The 13,721-nt window shown below is 37.3% G+C and overlaps 1 protein-coding gene and 1 long non-coding RNA gene across 6 annotated transcripts in view; one reads left to right on the top strand and one right to left on the bottom strand.

Annotated features, from left to right (window-relative positions):
* LOC122560130 (uncharacterized) overlaps positions 1-5,937 on the bottom strand; it is a 42,694-nt gene extending 36,757 nt beyond the window's left edge. For both annotated transcript variants that reach the window (XR_015759575.1, XR_015759576.1), the window contains exons 1-2: positions 5,508-5,937; positions 2,982-3,090 (exon numbers count right to left, since the gene is read on the bottom strand). This is a non-coding gene — a long non-coding RNA (uncharacterized LOC122560130). The remainder of the gene's footprint in view (positions 1-2,981; positions 3,091-5,507) is intronic.
* Positions 1-13,721, top strand: part of LOC122560128 (zinc finger protein 512B) — a 106,753-nt gene that overhangs the window by 68,066 nt on the left and 24,966 nt on the right. For 2 of the 4 annotated variants that reach the window (XM_043710402.2, XM_043710406.2), the window contains exons 6-10: positions 2,586-2,800; positions 8,494-8,586; positions 9,025-9,153; positions 11,426-11,550; positions 13,603-13,695. In XM_043710402.2, the coding sequence (XP_043566337.1) occupies positions 2,586-2,800; positions 8,494-8,586; positions 9,025-9,153; positions 11,426-11,550; positions 13,603-13,695 (655 nt within the window). The remainder of the gene's footprint in view (positions 1-2,585; positions 2,801-8,493; positions 8,587-9,024; positions 9,154-11,425; positions 11,551-13,602; positions 13,696-13,721) is intronic. The other 2 variants (XM_043710403.2, XM_087994883.1) reach the window with 2 other exon arrangements.

Below are 13,721 nucleotides of genomic sequence, written 5' to 3'. Positions count from 1 at the left end.
TTTAAATTTAAGGGGCAGTACATATTGTGAAAAACATTTAATGGTTAAAGTGATTAATAATATATGATCTGAATTACAATTTTTATCTTGAACCTCTATTTACATATTTAAGTGTATATTTAAGTAGAATCATTGGATCCCTCCAGTTTGAGAAGAGGCCATTCAATCCATCTAGCCTGCACTGACCTGTGAAGAGCATACTGCCAAGGCACTGTCTGCTACCCTAACATAGTAACTGCTTTTTACCATGGCCATTCACCTAACCTGCACATCTTTGGACCGTGGAAAGTAACTGGAGCACCCAGTGGAAACTCACGCACACACACAGAGAATGTTCAAACTCCTCACAGCCAGTTACCCAAGGCTGGAATCAAATCTAGATCCCTGACGCTATGAGGCAGCAGTGCTAACCCCAGAACTATTGTACCACCTGAAATAGCATTATTTCTATTTCATGTATTTCACAAAAATATTTTTGACTTAGTATTGTGATATTGTGACGTACATTATGTTAAACTAACTGGGGTACCACATTCCATTTCAATATATCATTAAAAATCTCACAGTGCAAAACTTAGAATAAAACTAAGCAGTTAATTGAAATACTTGTTATGGAACTGTTCAGTGCTAAATGTTGCATTATGTCACCAGCTAAAACAATGGGACTGTGTAAAACAGGAGATACAGATCAACTTCTCTTGAAGTCAAAGTAACATTGCATTGGGTATATGATAAGTGGGTTGGTTGATATTTCCAGTTTTATACCTTAACCTAAATTTAAAGTTACCCCAGAGTACCTACATAATGTGTTGAGAGCTAAGACCAATAAAGTCGAATCTGCACATGACTGGTGCTTCTGACCATCAAGTGTCAAATAGAGTATTTTTAACTGTTTGAGCCCTGGATATCTGAAACAGCAACCATCTTGATAAAGGTAATAAAAGATGCCTACCTTTGCTTTGGCTCAATAATTTTTTAAAACGACAGTTGCCAAAGCCAGCCACAACAGCTAATTGCCTATTAGAAGCTCATTAGCTCATTTTATGATTTGACTTCATGCAATTCTCTCTCCACCCTAACCCAGTCAGCTGCTGCATGTATATATTTTAACCTTCACGGTTGTCTTTCAGACACTTATAGGTTCTGTTGGCTACTGGTGCTAAGATCTAGTCACTAGCCTCTCCGACCAATCAACGTTTTGAGACCTGACACCATCCACACTGCAGATTATCAGTCAATTCATCCAATGCACACACACCCAAACCCAACCCAACTCCGGCCATATCTAACACAACAGATATTCCACCATTACTAAGAAATAAGTTATCATCAAAACTCTTAACCAGGTACCATAAATTAGTAATTAGGTCTATGCTCTTGCCTTGGTGATCCAGCACTGGGGGAGTATTTCAGTCCATCTACTACTCTACAGCACCTGTCTTTACTCACTTCCATATTGATTGGCCTCACATTTCTTAAAACTGCCTTCACTGACAACCATTTTGGACCTTATTGCACCCACTCCTGTCCAGTGGGAAATAGTTTAGTTGCAGCACCTGTTTTTCCTTCCTCCACTCCTTCCTGCTACCTCCTTCTCCATGTCCATTTCTCCCATCTTGCTCTTGCTACTCCTTATCCCCTTCACCTGAGGACTCACCCTTTTCAGTTCCATCACTGTCTCCCTTTCCTCTCCCCATTCCTCCCTCTTCTCTTGTTCCACGTTGTGTTTTCCACTGTCTCTCAGGCCCTGTCAAAATATGCTTCAATCATATAAATTGTAGCAGTGTATTATATAATGTCACATGGAAAATAAGTTTGTTTGTTTCAGTATAGTGCATAAGGAACTTCACAATGCTCACCAAAGTACAAAGGTGTAATTTTAAAGATCCGACATACAAACGTTTCCTTTCTTACAACTTGCTATTTTATGTTATCTTAAATTGTGTTCTGACTTGTGAACAAATGATCTTGCAAATGAATTCAAGAGTGGAACCCATTTGCATCCTGGGGACTGTCTGTACAATGATATTTCATGTCAAATATTTCATGATGCATACAGCTCAAGGGGATAGCTTTTGTCCTATTCCTCAGAATACAATAGCAGAAGAACCTTAGACAGTGGACTTGTGGTATTTAGTCTCATACAGGCTGCTCCAAGCTGTGATCAATTCCTCATCACATTGTCCTGGACCTTGCGATGTGGCACTCTACAACATTTAGTTGTTGATAGCTCTTTGCACTAGTAAACTAGCAAGTTTTGGACAGACGTAGATGATGATTCTCCAGCAACTGCCCAATATTGTCCTTTCACCCTCTTCTTACCACTCATCTCATTTGACATCCTCTTTTTCTCCTATCTACCTACTCGTTTTCCCTTGTCTAGGTTAAAATTTCCTCCACCCTCTAACTGAATACTTTTCTGAGTCATGCCTGAATAATTTTCTGAGTCATGATGCTTTTATGCAGTAGTACAAAAGATTCAGTTTTTTATAAAACATATTATGTCTTGGGATGGAGAATTGTTATTGAGCTCTCTGTTATGAGCATACTGTGACCAATAGCTGCAATTTTTACTTCTGTTTCAGGGCTGCTGAAAATGCAGAAACTTCACCTAAAACGTCTAAGCAACAAAAGAGAGAATTAAGTAGACATTCTGAGAATGGGGAATGTGCAACACAGAACAGAGAAAACAAATTAACTAACACTCCAGAAGCTCAAGCGTCTCCAACATCTAATGAATTCAGCAAAGGCAAGAAACAGATATCATTCCCTGAGGAAGACCCCGAGCGAACAAAACACAGTAAGCTTGCCGCAGTTCAAAATGATAGACTTATATTTAGTTACACTGCAGTTAAATGTGAAAAAGTTTATGTTTTAATTATACAATAATTAAATATTTCACTATGTAACAGAAATAGAGAAGTAAATATGTTAGGTTTTTACCAAGTAAATATGCTAGTTTATTAAACAGTTAAGGTTACCTGTTTTAGGTCTCAGGTATAGCTTCTTTGTCTTTGCCCATTCTGAATGTTTTGATTAATTGTATAGTTCTAGCTTTGAAGATAAATCGAACTGTTCATTAACGGGTACCTATGGGATCAGGAGTGTATTGATTGATCAAATATTCCAGTTGATTGAGTTCCACACAATCAATGTAAAAGCACACACTAGAAATGTAATGCAGGCGTATGTGCATCACTGTTATACTTTATTTACAGCATAAATCAATTAAAATAATAATGCATCTTTGCCTTAAATAAAGATTAGTGGCAGCGAGCCTTCTCATTCCCATCCTCAACTGACTACTTGGACATCACAATAACATTGTAAACTTCTGGTACTTCAGTAGTCTAATATTTGCCGGCTTATCAGGAATGCCGGTTTGTAAGGTGGTGTTTAAAACAAAGTATGCTGTGGTACCTCAACAATTATATTTGCTTCCTATATTAAAAACCATTACCTGACCCACAACACTTCCATGATTTGCAATCCTCATTGGCCTTCACCCAACTTTTCTTATTAAGCCTTCATTCTTGTGACTTTACCTCATGATGACCAAAACATCAATTAATTATTTATGCTGTATGTTTTTCAAGCTCGTTAACTTGTATTATAAAAACATGTACTAACAGTAATTTTGTTGCTAGAATAAGAGCGTCAAATCTAAGCAGCCATCAGTATAAAAGTGCAAAAATATTGCTCCTGTTTGAAGCAATTTTATGTAATCCAAATTTACCATTTAGGACAACCATGTAAAGACAATCAGAATATAAATGGCTATTACATGTCTGGTGAAATCTCCTTTATTTGATTTTTTTAGACATTTTCCAGGGTCCTTGCTGAAATATTTAAAATACATATTTTTAAAGAATTAATATGATCTGAAATTAACCTAGTAAGTGAAAAAGAATGTTAATCTGTTTATCAAGCAGATTTTATACAATAATTTGTGTGTGTGTACCTCTGGTAGGATTGATACCCTCAGATTTGATAGTATTGACGTGAATTTGAAATTTTCATTGGTCCTGTTTTAACCACAAATACTTGTGTGCAGTTTTGAATCTATTCATTATCGTGAAGATTAATGAAGTGTTGACTTAAAATCTTTGATACTAAATATTTTGTTTTGTGGATTAAAGATGACATCATATTTACCTCAGTGATTATTAAATTCTTATCAAGGTTATTGGTATCTATGCTACTCCTGACTTTAGGAGTATGTTCTCTGATTTAGATTAGATTACTTACAGTGTGGAAACAGGCCCTTCGGCCCAACAAGTCCACACTGTCCCGCCGATGTGCATCTCACCCAGACCCATTCCCTTACACCTAACACTACGGGCAATTTAGCATGGCCAATTCACCTAACCTGCATGTTCTTTTTTTTGGACTGTGCGAGGAAACCAGAGCACCCGGAGGAAACTCGCGCAGACACGGGGAGAATGTGCAAACTCCACACAGTCAGTCGCCTGAGGCGGGGATTGAATGTGAAGCAGCAGTGCTAACCACTGCCACCGTGCCGCCGAGTATCACTATTAAGACTTTATTATGATAAATAGGCTAGCTAAAATTCTTTTCAAATATTGCAACGTTTCCTTAGGAGTCTATGTTCCAAAACATAAATTAGCTCCTTACTTTATTTTCAGCAAGGAATTTGCCAACATATGCATGCTTGTTGTCAGGGGTTTGGTTACCTTAGTTAGCTGCAGAGTAACGCTAACAGTGTGGGTTCAATTCCTACACTGGCTGAGGATACCACAAAGGACTCTCTTCTTCAACATTTCCCCTTGGCTGAGGTGTGGTGACCCTTATATAAAACCTCAATCATTGATTTCTCTGTAATAAGTGATCCAATAGTACTATGGCAATTTTACAGCTTACCTTTATTTGTTCACATGGCACCAATAGACCAATTTACAACAATTATTGATTTATATGAGTTATGTTGTCCCTATTCTTCTACTGTAACAACTTGAAAGGCGAAAAGGTTTCCTGTTGTCCCAGAGGTGGATAGACTTTTCATTAAACTTAATACACTTGGTTGTTCTGTTACACAAGAAAGGTTTTCAGGTATTCCAGAAAATGGAGCCACAGAATTCAGATAGCCCATATTTTCAGCATTAAGGATACTGTTTCATGTTCAAAGTGATGGCCATGCCATTCTTGCAACTTTCTGATGCAAAAACCACCTGACTCTGCATCATTGTTATTTCTGAAAGTGTACTAGTGGAATTGGCCATCACTTCCATCCTGACAAGACCTCTCATGTTCTGCGTGAAGCTGTGTACAAGGTTGGTGCTAGATTTAACATGCTCTTTGATATTGACAGTCTCTCTGCTTTGCTTGCCAATCAATGTTATTGTGCATAGCCTTCAATTAAGGCCCCATCAAAGTCTTTATCCAAGTCCTGTGCAGCAGAACTTGTTTACGAACTCACCAGTGTCCTGGCAACAATGCTACCTCTTCCCTCTGGCCTGACTGCATTCTAGTTGTGCCTAATGACTCACCAGATACAATCTTGCCTCTGGACCAATCTCTAAATTTTCTGCGGCATCACTGTCTGAATTAATAGCTACGATTGTGAGAACAAGTGACGGTGTGTTTTCATGACCATCAGTCTTTTCTTCTTGCATTTCACATTCCTCTGCCATTGCAAAGTTACCACTTCGGGCACCTGAAAGGAGCAAAGCACAAAGTAGAGCTGTGTGAGGGAGGGGGAGAATGCTAGAGGTACATACTTAGAGTGTCTGCAGTTTGTAAATTAGAAATGATTTTGGAATGAGAAGGAAGTTAGATATGAGAAGGAGAATTAGGTATGAGGATGTCCGCAGTTTGACAGCTTCAGCTCTGTCAACTCAATCATAGTGCTTCCACGATGGCAAGCATGGTTTACTCCATTGGAATGGACTGCATGCTGCTTTACTGCAACAACAACAATTTATTATTTAATTAGCACCTTAATTGAAGTAAAATATTCTGAAGCATTCCATAGGAGCTTAAAGGGGGAGAAAATGAGGACTGCAGATGCTGGAGCTCAGAGTCAAGAGTCTAGTGCTGGAAAAGCACAGCAGGTCAGGCAGCATCAGAAGAGCAGGAGAATCGACGATTTGGGCATTCGCCCTTCATTAGGAATGCCTGACCTGCTGTGCTTTTCCAGCACTATATTCTCAATGGGAGCTTAAACAATGTTCTTGGAAGGCTTTGACAAAAATGGGGTCAAAAAAGGCAAAGAAAGTTTCTCCCAGGTTATTTAAAGGCCAGCTTTACCCAGTGCCTGAATATGCTCTCCACCTTTTATTTGAGGAAAGTCTTAGTTCAGTATCAAGGAGGCAAAGTCCTGGTATAATAGGCTTTCCTGCTATTAACAATGCTTTATATCGGGAACATAAGTATTCCTGAGGTACAAGCCACAGAAAAATAAGTCCCTGTATGTTTTATGTCAAAGGCATTTTTAGAATATTATGCATGTAATAAACACTATACTAAAATACAGATAATGACAACATTTATAGTGTTTCGTGTACAGCTTAAGCATGGCATTTTTGAGGACATGTACTTTCAAACCAAAATTAATATTTCAGCTCTTATGTGTTCTATTTTCTTTAGAAATGTAATTATTGTTACAACACTGTACATTTGCTTTACAAAATATAGTTAAAAATAATCCCTCGATTTAAGTTGTGTTCCTTGTAAGCAGAACTTATGTTCTTGATTATCTTGACTTTACCCTTGCTGCCTGATAGTTGTGAGAGACCATGTCTTGGGTCAATAACAATTAAAACAATTTCCTGAAGAAGGGCTTATGCCTGAAACGTTGATTCTCCTGTTCCCTGGATGCTGCCTGACCTGCTGCGCTTTTCCAGCAACACATTTTCAGCTCAATAACAATTAAAGCATCTTGTGATACAAACCAACCTCGGTAATCACACAAGTGTATTTCCAGTCTCCCAAATAATGAAGTGATTAACATTGCAGAAAAATGTAGCTCAGTGTAAACCAATAATATGTTTATTTTACAAATGATAAGTGAACAAGCAAAGTACAATTTGCCTGCAAGAATACAGGCATGGACTATTTTTTAAATGGTGAGAAAATTCATAAAGCCAATGTATAAAGGGATCTCAGAGTGCTAGTACAGGATTCTCTAAAGGTTGACTTGCAGGTTGAGTCAGTGATTAAGAAAGCAAATGTAATGTCAGTTATCTCAAGAGGGTTGGAATGTAAAAGCATTGATGCGCTAGTGAGACTTTATAAAGCTCTGGTTAGGTCCCATTTAGAATACTATGTCCAATTTTGGGCCCCATACCTCAGGAAGGGCATACTGGCACTGGAGCATGTCCAGTGGAGATTCACTTGGGTGATCCCTGGAATGATAGGCCTAACATACGATGAACGGCTGAGGATCTTGGGATTGTATCCATTAGAGTTTAGAAGATTGAGGGGAGATCTAATAGAAACTTACAAGATAATTCATGGCTTAGAAAGGGTGAATGCTGAGAAATTGTTTCTGTCAGGCGGGGATACTAGGACCTGTGGGCACAGCCTTAGAATTAGAGGGGGTCAATTTAGAATGGAAATGAGGAGACATTTTTTCAGCCAGAGAGTGGTGAGCCTGTGGAATTCATTGTCACGGAGTTCAGTGGAGACCAGGACATTAAATGTCTTCAAGGCAGAGATTGATAAATTCTTAATCTTGCAAGGAATTAAGGGATATGGGGAGAGTGCAGGTAAGTGGCGTTGAAATGCCCATCAGCCATGATTGAATGGTGGAGTGGACTCAATGGGCCGAATGGCCTTGCTTCCACTCTTATTTCTTATGATTTTAATTTACAGTAAACCCCACTGTATTTTGATTTAATCTAGTAGGATTCCATGTAAGAAATAAAATAATAGGTTCCTACAAATACATTCAATATCTTTTTTCTGGTCCATTGTTTTGGTTCAATCTTTGTTTGAACTAATAATCTGTTCATTGTTTCTATGGTCCTATTGAGTCTTACACAAATACCTTTGACCATATTTGTCCTTGCCCTTTCATTCTCCACATTGACAGAAAGCCAGCAAGTTAACCTAGTTTCTTCTCCCACAAATCCTGCTACTAATTAAGTTGACCACAATTTCTCCAGTTGAGAATGCCAGGAAATTATGTCTTGTTGTTTTTGAATCAACAGGACCCATGCTGGCAAAATGAGTGTATGTAAGAATTACTATTCTGCAAAACCAATTCCAAAGATAAAATACTACAGTGAAAATTGGTGATATTAGAAAGTAAATACTCAAGGCATTCATTTGACTTTCCCTTGTCTGGTATTTTAATGTAACTTATTTTCAATAACTTAACACATAGAATATATTGCTGACAAGCTCTAATTTTTAAAGTATTTTGATGATTAATTCACAAATCACACTTCCATGCTTATGAGGGCAAATGCAGATTATGTCTAAAAATTAAGTTATTCAGACTGATATTATGCAATATTTTGTTTGAGCCAGGAAGGAAACAGAAGACGCCTAAAAAATTTACAGGGGAGCAGCCATCTATATCAGGAACCTTTGGATTAAAAGGTAAACCAACACAACAATCAGGTAATTAAAATACAGTTCAGATAACTTAACCTTACATTGAAGAAGCCGTATGAAAAAAATATCTTTCTTCATTATTTTTAACAAGTGGAAGTTTTTCTTGACACTTTCACCATCAAGTTAGAATTACTTCTTGCCTCCTTGATTTCTGTCCTGTTGTGGGATATTTTAGATGCATTGACTTAAAGCAAGGAGAGTTTAGTCCAGTGGTTTCTTTCCTCTCCACTTGTTAGTGGTTAGGCAATCAACCTTGAGTTGAAATGTGTCAGTAATGTGCTGTGAAATTAAATGTTACATTATCAAATAACTCTGCAAGATTCATTGTGAAAAAAGTAACAAAATATGTCTGTGGCAAAGTTAAAATTGGTTGTAGAAAAGAATAAAATACCTTTTAAAATAGTAAAAGGACTAATTCATTATTATTGTGATGATTAATTAAAGGCCTGTCAAAACCAGATGATAAAGGAAGGGGTAAAGGCAAGAAGAAAAATAACAGCACATACAATGAAGAATTGCAAAGGAAACCTTTGGGAGTTCATATTAAAAAAGAAGCAGTCACATATTTACCAGGTAAGAAAACATTTCAAAGTTTAATCTATAATCCACTTCAAAAATTGTGAGTCACATTGTGAAACTTAATTATTAAAATTCTTTGGTTTTGCAGTAAACAACTGTGTGTGGAACTTAATGCTTTCCCCATTACAAATTTAGAGGCAAGAAGGCATTTAATCAGGCAGGATGATGCTGGGTAGACACCATTACACCTTCCTGGCTTTGACCAATTAAGTTCCAGGCAGGGAAGTTTGTGGATGGCCATCCCACAAATGAAGCTTTAGGTGGGCATTCTGGTTAATTAATTTAGTTGGCAGCTCTTGGAGAAAGCCTTGGAGAATTGGTCATTCAACTGCTGTCAAAATGCCATCCTCAGATTCTGCTGCCTCCTGGAGTGGAATCTCATTGTGCTAATAGAGAATATTCAAGGAGTCTGCTTTAAAAAGGAAATCATTAACTTTATTCAGAAACATGTGGCTTAATCTTGCCCCAAGGCTGTGAGGGATGGCAAGATAGTATGATATTGCATCACTTCCTGTGATGATGTCAGCTGTTTCATTAGTGTATGGCACAACTAAATTTAACTCATTATATTGTAAGGTCAAATTCTGCTTTCAGTCCTAACAACGTGACTTCTTAGCTACTAATAAAATCCAGCCCAAAGTTCCAGCAACTTCATTAGAGACCAGTGAAAATCCACAGCTCATTACAGTAGAATTAGTCTGTGTTAATCATTATTTGCTGATGCTATGCAATGTCAATATTGTGCCTTCATCTGTAGGGAGGACAAGAGAAAAATAGCTGGGTTGCTTTATAACTTTTCAGCTTGAAAACCAAAACATTAATCAGCAGTCGTAAAACTACAGACAAGAGTTAAATTTAGGACTGTAGCCCAAAACACCCAGAGTATATTTTATTTTTGGAGTGTATTTTCAAGTGGCTCAAGCAGAGGTCTATTTGAAGCAAGAATGTATTTACTTCTGTAAATTTTCACTGTTGGAGTGTTGGAGCAAGAAATCAGCCTGAGTGAAAGGCAAAGCTCCAGGTTCTCTCTGGAGATCCTGCTGTAAAGATTCGGGAAAACAGATGTGGAGCATAGGTTGAGGGGTGACCTTATAGAAGTTTACAAAATCACAATGGCCCTAGATAAGGTGAATAGCAAAGATCTTTTCCCTAGGTGGATGAGTTCAAAACTAGGGTGCATGTTTTTAAGGTGAGAGGAGTAAGATTAAAAGGAATCTGAGGTGCAACGTTTTCACACAGAGGGTGATTCATATGTGGAATGAACTGCCAGAGGAAGTGGTTAATGCAAGTAAACATACAACATTTAAAAGACACTTGGATAGGTAAATGAATAGGAAAGGTTTAGAGGGATATGGACCAACCGCAGGCAAGTAGGACTAGTTGAGCTTGGGAAATTTCGTTGGTTCAGACATGTTGGACTGAAGGGTCTATTTCCGTACTGCATGACTCTATGACACAATGTGGCAGGAAACAAAAAGTTGAAATAATTTGCCTTTCTGGGACTCTTCAAGCCCCAGAGCTGCTTGCCACCAGATCTATCTGGCTCTGAGGCCACAATGACTACCTTACAGTGGCATCAGAATTGCTGCCAAGCCTTGATGATCCCAATGAAAAATTATTCCTGTGTTTAAAGAAGGAATCGATTCCCCATTGCTGAGTCACCTATCATTTGGTTGGCCAAAAATATAGATTAAATTTGCAACCAATATGATTCACCTATTTTAACTACATTCCTGGATTCTACTGAGCAGATCAGGTTAAAGTCATCCTTCCAAAATTAGGTATGCTACTAGATATTACAAAAGGGATGCTGTCATTTATTGGACTTATAAATCTGGATATAGCTTGTATTTTCACTATGTAATAATGCTTTTGCACAGGGCTTAATGTCACTGCTCCCTAATACTCTGAACTCAATCAACAGCAGCGACATTACAACCTTTCTAAGTCTGGCTGCTGAGAAGAACTGTTTTTTTTATTGGCAATTTACAGACTGATTTGCCAAAGGCCAGAGAAATAAACAGCTTTAAACAGTTGCAACAGAGACAATAAAGAGTGTTTGTGGCAAAAATAGTAATGCACTAGAGTAGAGCCCCCCCCGCCTCCCAACACCCCCCCACCCCCCCACCCCCCATCATGTGAATTACCAAACAATGTTGCATTGTATAAATAGTATGACATTAAGTATGTGTTAAACAATTAATATTGTGGAAATAGATCACAAACTGTTGCTTTTAATGTTATACTTATATACCATTGACAACAGGAAGCCAAGAAGAAAAGTGGCAGCAGGAGATTTCAGATAGAGGAGAAGTTGTCTGTCCAAACTGTATGACTGTACACCGGAAGACTATAGCAGGCTTGAAGAAACACCTAGAAATCTGCAAAGAGGTATGTAAGATTAAATTCTGCTAATATTAAAAAATACATGGAACTTGAAATTCAGTAATTTTAATGGTAATGGTAGGAGAAGAATGCAGAAAGCTAATTGTTCTGTCACTTCTAGTACAGGTCTTTTACACCATTTACACCAGTTCCAAGAGGGATATCACTTTCCAGTTGAATTCAATGTCAGACAAAACATACCTTTCCACATGGTGCATGTCTGTAAATGATATAATAATGAAGGTAAAATTTCCAAGCTCAGAAATTGACACAAGAATTACACCTGATTTGAATTAAATATGTAGATGAGGGATAAAGTTACCCACTTGTTTTGTCAAAGCAGAAAGTGGTCGAGCTCACTGTTGATAAACTTTGAAACATTCAACTTTCACTCAAGTGATTGCAAAACTTTTTTTTCTCAGCTGGCAAACTAAGAAGTGAACTTGCAAGGTATATTGCTGTAGTTTCAACAGGGAAATCTTTTACTTTCATTCCTCTGTTATGAAGTCCTTTTCATGGAGTCCATTATGGATATTCATGTACGCAGGACAAGAGAAGGAAGAAATCAGAGGAAAAGTGGATAACGCTGTAAGAGAACAGAGTTAACTAAAGGCAAAAGATGCTTCCGAAAAAGAATTATTAGACTTGAAACATTCACACTCATTTCTGTCTACACAGATGCTATCAGACCTGTTGAGTTTCTCCAACAATTTCTGTTTTCTTTATTATAAAAGAAAAGGAGTTTTTAACAGTATGTATATCATGCAGCTCCCTTTAAGTAATCTTCTTAAGGAGGCATATGTTATTTTGAGTAAAAGGCATATGTTATTTGTCTCATTGCAAACATCCTCAAAGCGTAAAAACAAGGAACAAGGAATAAGCATATCTTGGTCACTGGACATCAAATCACAAAGTGACTTTATTTTGCTTTTACATAGTTATGATAAATGATTCTTTCTACCAATATCTTCATCCCAGTGCCTATTTGTACCATTTTTAAACCTTTCATAGTGCTGCAACACTAAGATTATTTATGGTGACTTAAGCTGCCACAATTTACAAAGCTAGATGATGTACTCAAAAAAGATTCCAGTTATCTCAGCCACTTTTGAAAATGTTTCTTCAAGTTTTCAACATTATATATTTGACACTTATTATTTGACACATATTCCCACCTTCTCCTTCCCTGAGAGTTTTCATCCCTCATTGAGATGGGATACCAGAGGTTTTTGTCATCCCCTGTTCCTCTGGTCCCATATTCAATTGCTTTTGTAAGCTTTGACAATGCCTTCAGTTCAACACCAGAGAATTTCTTTACTTCACTGAAATGCCAGTTCTCTTGTGCCAGTCAGGGGCACTTAGGTTTGTGTTTATCTAATAAATTATTTCAGCTGTTCTCACTGTTCCCCTCAGCTGATGTCCACTCTTGCAAGCTTATGAGCACAGTATAAGTTTTACACCAGTAGAGGTCTTGGATTTATTAGGTCTGTTCAGGTGTTTTCTCTACATACATTTCTTTATCCAATCCTTATGTCCTCTTTGCTACCGTATCCTTGAATATTTTTGTTTTTAAGTATCTGGTTCTGAAAAGCCAACTGCATGAATACACTTTTTCTCAAGATCTCCTTTTTGAGATTATCGTCAATTTGTGTTGTCCTTTTACTATTTTACTCACCACAGAAAGCAATCAATAACTGAATGCATCCATCTTCTGTGATTTTATGATCTAAAAATCTATTTCCTCTGTGCAAACTGAGGAGGATAATATCAAAATAATTAATCATGGTTCAGCTATTCAATGGTATAATGCTACTGAGCCATCAGGGATTTCTGCATTATTTTTTACATAAGAATTTCACTAATCTTTTCTCAATATATAAGAACAAAATGTTTTTAAAAATAACTTGATACGTCAGTTGTTTGTTATTTTAAAGCATTGTTTTTTCTCCAAAACTTTATTTACATAAAATTTAAACCTTTGAGATGACTTGCTAAGATTATGTGGCAAAAGGCTGTGTTATCCATCCAGAAAGATTTACTCCTCTCTAATACTTACAGCTGCAGAATGCTTTGAAGTGTCAACATTGTGCTAAGCAGTTTAAATCTAAAGCTGGCCTAAAGTATCACACTATGGCAGAGCACAATAATAAGGTTAGTGAATAACCTCAACTTTTGAT

The sequence above is a fragment of the Chiloscyllium plagiosum genome, unplaced genomic scaffold, assembly GCF_037043375.1.
Source record: "Chiloscyllium plagiosum isolate Xiang-an unplaced genomic scaffold, Cpla_swu_hap1 HiC_scaffold_15, whole genome shotgun sequence".
NCBI lineage: Eukaryota > Metazoa > Chordata > Chondrichthyes > Orectolobiformes > Hemiscylliidae > Chiloscyllium > Chiloscyllium plagiosum.
This window is presented reverse-complemented; position numbering and strand designations above follow the sequence as displayed.